Raw genomic sequence first — 11172 nt, forward strand, 5'->3', positions numbered from 1 at the left:
GCTGTTTAATTTAAAAGGGTTTAGGAGTCTCAAAAGTGTTTCAAACCCAGGAAGTCATTCTGTACATTGTGGGTAAATAAACTTTCCAACTGTTGGATCTCTTAAATAGTTGGATTCCAATACACATTTACCAGTTGGTAAGATTCCTGGAAATGGGAGAAAACAAGTAGGTAATCCATATATATTTAACTAGCATACACACAGATTTTAGAGAAGATATTGGAATTGTTGATGTCTACTTGAAGGCCTATAATATGAGTTTCAGAACATCCTTGTGTTAAAAAAATGGAGGTAAATGCATGATACCGTAGCTTTAAACAACGGTATCTAAACGTTCTACTGTTAAAAATAGTATTTAAGTTGATGAGCTGTGGACCAGTAGTAACATTTCTGGCTCCATGCGCCAATGAAGCTCCCTGCTGGAGACCAAGGTTGAATACCCATCTCTGACCTTCACCTCTGTGTCACCACTTGACATGTTTCCATCTGATTTCTACTGTCAATGAAAGCCTTGTAAAAAACAATAAAAATAAGGTGTGTCCACTCTATTTTATATTAAGTGTTAATATAAAAATGGTTAATCCATAAACCAACCACACTCTATAAATGTCAATATAAATTCACTTCCGAAGAACTAGTTGTGTAGATCATCATGATTTTGTTCTTTCCCACTTACAATACTACTGATTGTTTATTTAGAAGTTCTAAAAAAATATTTAGTTTTCAATGTTTTTACGAAGGTCAGGACACCCTAATCTAAAAAAAAAAAGGTACAATCAGCAACTATAGACTTGAAACTTCCTTAAATGACATGGGGTGGATTTGACACCGCCTGGGGTAGATTTGACACCGCCTGGGGCAGGTTTTGAAAGAGGGAACTCAAAGACCTATATAAACACAATGGCAACGTCCTTTGGCATCTGTTGGTGCGACGCTTCCTCCAACCTCATCTCTACCTGAGCTTTTGACTTCTCAAGGTAAGTGGAAATGATCAGCTCAATACTTTGTGGCCTGTTTTCCAGGACACAGACTGAGCCTTGTTCTTGACTAAAAATATGTTTTTCAACTGTCTAGTTGGAACTTGGCTTAATCTGTATCTGAGAAACTGCTCCTATGGTGATTAAGATCTAATCTGGGACAAGATGCTGTATGGCAGGATATGTATATTTGTCATATGGCTTGATTTCAATGAGGTCCCAATCATTCCATAGCACTGAAAATGATCTACAATGGGTGTAACCTTAAATGCATTGTCTTCGAAGACAGACACGGGAATTCTGACAACTTTTCAAAGTTCTTGAACATTGCTCAACCTTCGCATTTGTTACTATGCATTTGCATTTGTTACTATGCATTTGCATTTGTAACTATGCATATGCATACTATTTGAAGAATTATTTAAAAAAACATATTTGGACGTGTAGGTTTAGTTTTTGTCAAATAATTTTATCTAGTGCATATTAACATGCCTGTACAGTGTTTCCAGTTTAGTTGTACATCTTAAATTAATAATTAAAATTTTGTAGTTCAGAAATGTGTCTCACACTGAAATTCTCCACCTTTTTAGCTAGCCATATCAATATCATATCAATGAGTAGGATAATGCTGTCATAGATGTTAACTGCCAGTGAATACAGTAAATAGTATCTTTCCCTTAAACCGAGCTATTCACTTTCAATCTACAGAACTGAATCCTGCCTTCATCATGTCTCACTCTGTGCAACAGCCATGGAAAAACTTCAGTGGACGCCTCAAAAGCCCCTTGCCTTGCTCCAATGCTGAGCACCAGGAACTGCTGGAGTTTGAGTCTTTTGGGACGATGGGGCCAATGCCTCGTGGCGCGTTCACAGATGGTACAAGTGTGTGTGTCTGTCTGTCAGTGTGATACAGATAATCAGGAGATTATATGTAATCAAAACATATTTATTTGATGCATATTTTCACAAGTCATTGGTCTTATTTAATAATGTACATTGACACCCCTTGGCCTCAAAGGGCTATTGTGTGATATCCGCCGGCCCAACAAGATGTTTAAATCATGTTTCAGTTTGGATTTTTTCATTCTGAAAACCAACATTTTTGTCTTTGCCCTGCATGAAATAAAGCTTCAATATTTCAGAAAAAATGACAAACCTGAAAGTCAAAACTTCCTTGATGCACAGTATTCCAGGATTAAGATTTACAACAGTCTTCAGTCTTCCTTCAAACACCCCGCCATCATAAAATAAAATCTTATATCTGTAAAATGCTTTAGAACACTGTTTGCTGCAATGCTGCACCACAGTGGCTACTGCATAATTTAATAGACCTGAGTAACTTCTCCATAGAATTGCTTTGAGACAAAGTGGTACTTCACCTGCTTGACATTTTAGAGTATTTTTAATTTACTGTGTCCTCGTCTCATTTCACATGATACCTGATGGTTTAAAAATCATTGTTTATCCTCTGATCTTATTTTCAGCCAACCTGAGCTGTGTTAGCATGGACTTGATGCAAAATGAGAACTTGAGGGACCATAACACTAACTTGTACGCTGGAATGAAAGACACACTCATCATCCGAAGGGGTCAGGAGTTCAAGATAACCCTTCATTTCAACCAGCCTATAACTCCCAACGACAAGTTCCAGATGGAGTTTTACATTGGTACGATTTTTTTTGCCATTGTTCTTCCATTGATTTTCATGTCTGCTTTTTATATTGTTATATATTATATGTTATATTATATTGTTCATAAAAAAAGTTTTCTTATAATGAATTAATAACTGTAGGTGACAAAGGACAACATAGTTCATTCATTGAATTAAGGAAATCTTATTAGATTAAACTTACAATAATATGTATCTTTAATTGACAATCCCTTATTGATGATCTGCAGGTTCCTCCTGCAGTCAAATTCATAATTAAATTAATGTGCAATTATGAACAAATGACTAGCAATAGTTGCTTGATGTAATTGAGAATTCCTTGGGCTACAACTTATTTTACAGTCGATAAAAAAGGATTCTTAAAGGGAGCTTCCTCTGTCATTGTAGGGGAAAACATTTTGGTTCCTGGTTAAATCATTTTGTGTTCCATGTAAAATCGAAAAAGGGTTCCCCTTTAGGAAAAATGAATGATTTCCCATTTTGGGAAAATGAAGTTGAATGGTAGGAAACGCATTTATAAAGGCAACTTTTGTAAAGGCAACTGAATGAAAAATAAAATGTAGATTTATGCAAGGCTTTTATTGTAATGAAGGTCTTTCAATATCCAGGCTGTTGGCGTACTGTATAGGTGAAGATCTGGAACAGCCTATAATTTTTTTTTCAGAGAGGTCTGATTTCTTTTAACTAATACAACAAATAACATAATGTGGAAACACCTGGAAGATGAGTGGCGACCTTTTCATTTCACCCTAGGTACCAATTGTTGCGTTACCAATGGCACAAAGAACATTGTCAGCTTTGACAGCACCTCGTCTCGAAGTGGGAAGTGGACGGGTCAAATAATCCAAAAAGAAGGAGACATATGCGTGGTGGGCATCACTCCTTCTCCGAGCACTATCGTTGGAAAGCACAAGATGAATCTGGCCATCATTGGTAACCGCGGAGTAAACAGGTCACCGAGTATATATTTATATATCCTGTTCAACGCCTGGGTGCCTGGTGAGTCAAATCTGTCATTGTAGTGTTTTACCCCGGCCCAATCTGGTTTCCCTCTGTACACTGCCAAAGATTAACCATAAGAAACCTTTGACCATGATGGCTTGCAAGAGCTTATAGTAAATATATAAAAACAGACAAACATGCATTATAAAAACATTTTAAATGACGAATGTGTAACAGGTTCTCAGCAAGAACACAGTAAATACATGCTTACATTAATTATTTGGAAAGATGAATGAACCTGTATATTAACATCTTGAGGCTGCAATGTATTTTTGATATCTGCAGAAGATGAGGTGTTTATGACTGATGAAGCAGACAGACAGGAGTATGTGATGAATGAAAAGGGCTGCATGTACCAGGACGATTCAGGCTCTGGAAAACTATGGCTTTTTGGGCAGGTGAAGTGAATGACTACACACACACACATGCACACGCACTTGCGCGCACACACACACACACACACAATGATCAAATATTGTAGAACAATGTAAACGTTGTATATACATTTAAGGTGGCGTCATTATAGTTCTTTCTTTTTATTTGTGTTAATTTTAAAGTGTGCTTCTATTTTGCCTCAATTGTAGTTTGAGCAAGGAGTCCTAGATGCCTGTATCCGGATCTTGGACGACTCACAAATGCCTATAAAAAGCAGAGGCAATGTTTTCCATGTTAGCCGGAATGGCTCTTCAATGGTTAGTGAGAATTATAGAATATATTGTAGTGGGTGGAGGCACAAAACTTAGATTTAGTGTGAGGTACCAGAAGGCGTTCATTAACCCAAAACAGGCAAAGGGGAAAATGAAACAGCTGCTGGTTGGTGAACTCCCAGCCTTTGGGCCCTGATGGCTGCTGGTTGGTGACCTCCCAGCCTTTGGGCCCTGATGGCTGCTGGTTGGTGATCTCCCAGCCTTTGGGCCCTGATGGCTGCTGGTTGGTGATCTCCCAGCCTTTGGGCCCTGATGGCTGCTGGTTGGTGACCTCCCAGCCTTTGGGCCCTGATGGCTGCTGGTTGGTGACCTCCCAGCCTTTGGGCCCTGATGGCTGCTGTCAGGATTTTGGGTTTCTGTCTTTTGTCTTCTCTCATCTGGAACAAGAGAGAGAAAACATACAGATTGGTTCACAACTAGCCTCTTCTTCCTTTATTCTTTCTTTATTATTTGTATATCATAGTTCCATAACAAGTGTAAACAAAATTAATGTTTGTTTGTTTACATACAAACTTGTAATAGTTGATTTTAATTTGAATAAAGAAAATAATTAACATGTTAGGGGTGTGGTAGCTTGATCAAATATTGTCTTGCAAAAGTTTGAAAACTCAAAACCAATCCCTCGAGGACAACCAAGGCCTCAATGGCAGTCAACATTTTATTTCAGAAGAACATATCCTTATATATCGTGCACTGACTTCTTTTTTTCTTATTTTTCTTATTTGTGGAAAAAGATTAACTTTCAGAGGAATCGTGGGGTCCTGGTTGGCAACTGGAGCAAAGACTTTTCAAATGGCAAAGCACCAACCTTATGGATCGGCAGTGTCCAAATCTTGCTTGAGTATGTTAGCAAGGGACCTGTCAAGTATGCCCAGTGCTGGGTCTTTGCTGGAGTGTTCAACACCTGTGAGTGCCACATTAAATATTATTCATATGATCACATTATGAAAATAGACTTTTTAGTAAGAAGATGTAGTAGGTGAGGTCTGATCACATTCCACGTATTATCATATTATCAAAGATATTATCATATCATATATCCAATCAGTGATGTCAAGATAGGTTTGAATTTTCGGGTTAGGATGTCTCTTGATGTAGTGAGACTAGTCTGAGGTACACTTGGCAATTAGCCTGTTTTGTCAGAAAGAGTGGATCCCCTCAAAGCTGTTCGGTGGTGTTTCCAAAAAGAACAAAATGAACATCAACCAGATGGAAAACATACCAATCCATAATACAATAATGATAGAAGTATATTAATGATCTGACAACTGACAAGAGTTTTGGGAAAAACCTAGCCTGGCTTTTTTCCATACTGACTGAAGATCTAGTTAATTAGTAAATAGCTGAAACCAGACACATGAAATAAGAAACGCTATGTATTTTTTACCCTGGGATTATTTGGAAAAATTCCTTTTCATATTTGCTGATACAATCCACCCTCCTGATGTGCCAAAATAGAGACCAAATAGGCCACTTTAAAATTAAAAGGGCTTTTTGTGATGTCACAAAACAACCTTCTGACTGCACATTTTTACATGGGGGGGGTGGGGGGGGGCAGTAGTTCATGATATTATTATTATATTTTCTTCCTTTGATCTGGTTTCATCTGAATAACATTCTTATACACAACAAATACACAATCAAGTGAATGGCTAAGTGGGACCGAAACTTTGACTGGTACTGTATGTGCTGTCTATCCTCTTTAACCCTGCCTCTCCTCTCCCTCAGTCCTGCGGTGCCTGGGCATCCCTGCCAGGGTGATCACCAACTTCAACTCTGCTCATGACAGTAATGGGAATATAGTAACAGATCTTATCTTCACTCTCAATGGCACTCGACTTGAGCTGAATGAAAGCCTTTCCAAGGATTCTGTCTGGTAGTTATATATATACATATATATCATTACTAACTATAAATATTTCCAGGGAAAAGCACAAGCTCTGCATTGGTAGTTATATTCCAACTCGTTCTTTCACTCTGAATAATAATGAAATACCTTGATACTGTAAACAGCTTAGCATGGTGTATGGTTGCATGGTGAAGGTGAAAATGTTGTAAATGAAAGAAAATATGAGTGCAGGGTGCCAGATAGCATTCTTGATTGTTACAGGGGGCCAGATAGCATTCTTGATTGTTACAGGGTGCCAGATAATGTTCTTGATTGTTACAGGGTGTCAGATAGTGTTCTTGATTGTTACAGGGTGTCAGATAGTGTTCTTGATTGTTACAGGGTGTCAGATAATGTTCTTGATTGTTACAGGGTGTCAGATAATGTTCTTGATTGTTACAGGGTGTCAGATAGTGTTCTTGATTGTTACAGGGTGTCAGATAGTGTTCTTGATTGTTACAGGGTGTCAGATAATGTTCTTGATTGTTACAGGGTGTCAGATAATGTTCTTGATTGTTACAGGGTGTCAGATAATGTTCTTGATTGTTACAGGGTGTCAGATAATGTTCTTGATTGTTACAGGGTGTCAGATAGTGTTCTTGATTGTTACAGGGTGTCAGATAGTGTTCTTGATTGTTACAGGGTGTCAGATAATGTTCTTGATTGTTACAGGGTGTCAGATAATGTTCTTGATTGTTACAGGGTGTCAGATAGTGTTCTTGATTGTTACAGGGGGCCAGATTGTGTTCTTGATAGTTTCAGGGGGCCACATAGTTTTTTTGATTGGTGTAGGGTGCCAGATAGTTTTCCTGATTGGTGCAAGGTACCACATAATGTTTAACAGAGGTTTCCATTGTTTCCATAGGAACTACCACTGCTGGAACGAGGCATATATGTCCAGGCCTGATCTCCCTGCTGCCCATAACCTCGGTGGATGGCAGGTGGTAGATGCCACCCCCCAGGAAACCAGCGATGGTAAGTGAGAACATACACTGGATATAAAAAGTCTACACACCCCTGTTAAAATGCCAGGTTCTTGTGATGTAAAAGAATGAGACAAAGATAAATCATGTCAGAACTTTTTCCACCTTTAATGTGACCTATAACGTGAACAGTCTTTGAGGGGGAAGAATGAAAAATAAAAACCTTACAATAACCTGGTTGCATAATTGTGCACATTATAGGTCACATAAAAGTGGAAAAAGATGATTTATCTTTGTCTCATTCTTTTACACCACAAAAACCTGGCATTTTAACAGGGGTGGTAATACTTTTTATATCCACTGTACATAAGGCCCACAAACAAATGGCTAACGGGATATTTCATTTTTTAGCATGTTAGACATCATTTTACACTTACTATTTTACACATACAGTTGTTTTGGTAAAGTTCAGTTTCTGAGATATATTTGGCCGTCTTGTTGTGTGCGCGAGCCATATACTGCAGTGGTCGGAAACGCCAAAATGTGCTCTAAACCGTCTCCCTATCAAATCTTTAAAACAAAAATCTATGTGGGGGGACTGAAATGACCAATCTCTGAATCTCTGAAATGGGACTCTGACCAAAACTACTGTCTGATCGATCCTTCCACAGTCCAAATAAGTGGAAAACATTATTAGTTGTTGTCATTATCCGTGCAGGATATTACCGCTGTGGACCTTGTTCTGTCAAAGCTGTCAAGGAGGGATTGCTCAGCCATCAATATGATTCCATATTTGTGTTTGCTGAGGTAAAACAACAGATTTTTATGATGGATTATGCTTTATAAAGTACATTACATATTTAGAATCCGTCACAAATATGTCTCTTCATTTAAACCTCAGGTGAACAGCAAGGTTAACATGCACAAGATTGATCCAAAAACTGGTAAAAGTGAGATATTTAAAGTGGACACAGAATATGTTGGCCGAAAAATCATCACAAAATCCATTGGCGAAAACAATTATGACCCAGTGGACATTACAGAGACATACAAATACCCAAAAGGTAAGTGACCCCTGTATAGTAGGCTAGCAAGTGTGTTACTCCACATTTTAAGAAAGTCTGTTTATTTCTGAAACTTAAGATTGTTTGTGTAATTCCTTTTAACATTCCTCTAGTATTTCTTTGGGTTTATTGTATTGGATAGAGAATAAGATTAGAGAGACTTGCTAACATAGCCACGTGCCAGATTCAAACCCCTGCTGTAGTGATGTGTGTTCTGGAGAGATTTAGATCCTGCTAGACCATCACTGATTTTAACTGTAAACCCTCCAACTCCCCACAAAACAGGCAGCAAAGAGAAGCAAGAGATCATGCAGAGACTTGAGCAAACCTACGGGACGGTGAGTGAAATGCAAGACGATGGCGAGGAGCCTAATGTGGAGATGACTCTGGAGCGCTCGGTGCATCCTGTACGGCTGGGCGACGCCTTCCAGGTCACTGTGGTCTTTCAGAACCGGAGCCAAGAAACACGCACCATCCAGGCCTACATGGTGGGCTCTGTGGTGTACTACACGAACATTCACACGGCGAAGGTTAATGAGTTGGACATCGAAATCACTCTGAAACCCATGGAGAGTGAGTAGGAACCGGTGTTACCATTCAACGAGGCGTTGTGATGTACTCCACATGTCTTTTGGGGTTTTAAGTTCAAATCCTTAAGTTCAAATTCTATTTATATACATTTTCAAACAACTTTTCTAAAAATGAAATCCTCCATTACCAACAGGAAATAATTAACTTGACAGTCCTTTTACAGTTGTGTGGTACCAACACTGCATGTATATACTGTATGTGTGTGTGTAGACAAATTCCTGGGAAGATGAGGATATGTTTTAGTTTTACACACTGCCTAAATAATATTCTGGGGAAGTGAGGACCGGTTTTGAGGAGTGATCCTCACAAAATATGATTTGTTAGAATTAGAGATCAGGTCACACCTTATGGGTTAGGTATAGGAGTTATGGTTATGTTTAGATTTGGGAGTTTGGGGTATTTTAAGGGTTAAGATTAAGGGACCCTTATTATGAAAGTCAGGTGCTGCCAGACTTTTCTTGTTCATTGAACTGATTGAATCTGTCTGTTTCAGGGTTTGTTTTTCAAAACTGTATTTTTGTAACCAACAGCATCGAGAGTACAGGTGGACATGCTGGCAGAAGAATACCTTCCCCATATGAGTTTCCAGTCCCACGTGCGCTTCACTGTGACAGCCACCTGCATGGAAAATAGCCAGCACTTGATGGTTATGGACACTTTACACCTGGAATCCCCCGAGTTTGTCTTTTCGGTTCGTCTGGTTTAACTAGTCCTATTAATCAGGCAGTGTTTAATTTCTTACTATACATAGTTCAATAAAATAATGAGGTCTTTTTCACCCAAGAACATTGATAAACCTTAGAGTACTGCCATACATTATGTATATTACTATATGACTGTTGTAAATGGGTTGTACTTTAACAGATGAATGGACCAGCGAGGATGAACCGGGTGACATTTGTCACAGTGCAGTTCACCAACCCGTTCACATTTGCCCTGCATGACGTGAACATGGCCATGACAGGACCCAGAATCATGTCACATAGAAAAAAGACCTTCAGGTATGGGAATTACAATTTTCAAATGAAAGACTTTACATTCAGAAAAATAATCTGTTTAGTATGCCAATCTGTGTGTGTGCGTGTGCAGTTTGATCGAACCTGGGGCCACTATCTCCTGGACGGAATCCTGTACTCCTACATTGTCTGGGGAAAACATGCTGTATGCTGTCCTGGACTGCCCAAAGTTGGGGAACGTGCGAGGCAACTGGATCATCTCCATCCAGCCATGAGAATTGTCAGGGAAAGCCCCCCCACGTACAAATGTCTGAGAACCATCTGAAAGGAATTGATTGGTCAATAAGCAATTCCACCAAGCCTATGATTGGTTGGGGTGAAGCTAATACCATATCACTGATCAGATTTTTCCAGAAATGGAGCTGGGAGGTCATAACCCCAAACAGCAAAAAGCGCATTTGTTTATCTTATTGTTTCTTCTGCAATGCTAAATAGCAATCACATTAATACTGGACATTCAAGGGCCCTTCCATAAGGTCTTCATTCAAAATGATTAGTCATATCTGATCAGTTTAACTAGGAATGAACTTTTAGTTATGTGACAGCATATAATTTTAAATGCATGTAATTTGATTTAAAACATATTTAAACTTGCAGTTTTTAATAAACAGGTAATTTAAAATTCTTTGCCCTTTATATATTACCAGTATTATCACGATTCTCATGGGAAAAAATGCAAAACTTAAAAAAACTAAGAAATTAAGAGTTTTTCATGCCTTTAAATTAGATAATACATAACACCCAGGGATTTTGGTTTTTAAAATGAGCTGACTGTTATTCCAGCTTACCTTTGCTGACTTTCATTTTCTCATGCAATCATGACCTTCATTCTAATCAACACCCCAGTGTTAACTTTAGTAGATTTTAATCATAATGAAAATGTACAACTTTTAAAGAAGCCACTGAAATTTGAGAAAATAAATCTCTCTTTTTCTTTGTCTAGCAAATATTGCAGGAAAAAGTAACATGTAATTGACAAAAAGTAATTCCTTTGTTTTTTGTTTAATTGATTAAATACACATATAATATCAGTAATAATTAATTTCATAATTATTTGTGTTTGTTTTTTAATTAACTGCTTAATTGTTTGTAACAGTGCAGCTGCTCACTGCTTTTGATTAACAATAAAAGCTTTTTCAAAATCAAACTCATGAAACAATTTTTATTTCAATTTTAGAGTTTTTTTTAAGGGGAATGCGTAGATTCCTGCCTCTAATGTTTACAAAACTGAATTTAAATAAATAACATGACTTATCAAACAAGAGGGGGATAGTAATGCTTTCTTCCATTCCAGTAACAATGATCATTTTCCAAGTCATGAGCAAATTGCTTTCC

The 11172-nt window shown here is 38.1% G+C and overlaps 1 protein-coding gene across 1 annotated transcript; it reads left to right on the forward strand.

Moving 5' to 3' along the window:
• Positions 1 to 936: 936 nt before the first annotated feature.
• On the forward strand, positions 937 to 10847 carry LOC105028302 (coagulation factor XIII A chain). The gene is made up of 15 exons (XM_020041735.2): positions 937 to 977; positions 1686 to 1853; positions 2462 to 2644; positions 3400 to 3645; positions 3934 to 4046; positions 4233 to 4340; positions 5090 to 5261; positions 6084 to 6231; positions 7109 to 7218; positions 7885 to 7973; positions 8068 to 8230; positions 8516 to 8803; positions 9352 to 9512; positions 9686 to 9822; positions 9911 to 10847. Exons 2-15 carry the CDS (start codon positions 1706 to 1708, stop codon positions 10050 to 10052), a joined length of 2208 nt encoding a protein of 735 aa, XP_019897294.2. The 5' UTR covers positions 937 to 977; positions 1686 to 1705; the 3' UTR covers positions 10053 to 10847.
• Positions 10848 to 11172: the final 325 nt, after the last annotated feature.

Source organism: Esox lucius, chromosome 21, assembly GCF_011004845.1.
Source record: "Esox lucius isolate fEsoLuc1 chromosome 21, fEsoLuc1.pri, whole genome shotgun sequence".
NCBI classification, from domain to species: Eukaryota; Metazoa; Chordata; class Actinopteri; order Esociformes; family Esocidae; genus Esox; species Esox lucius.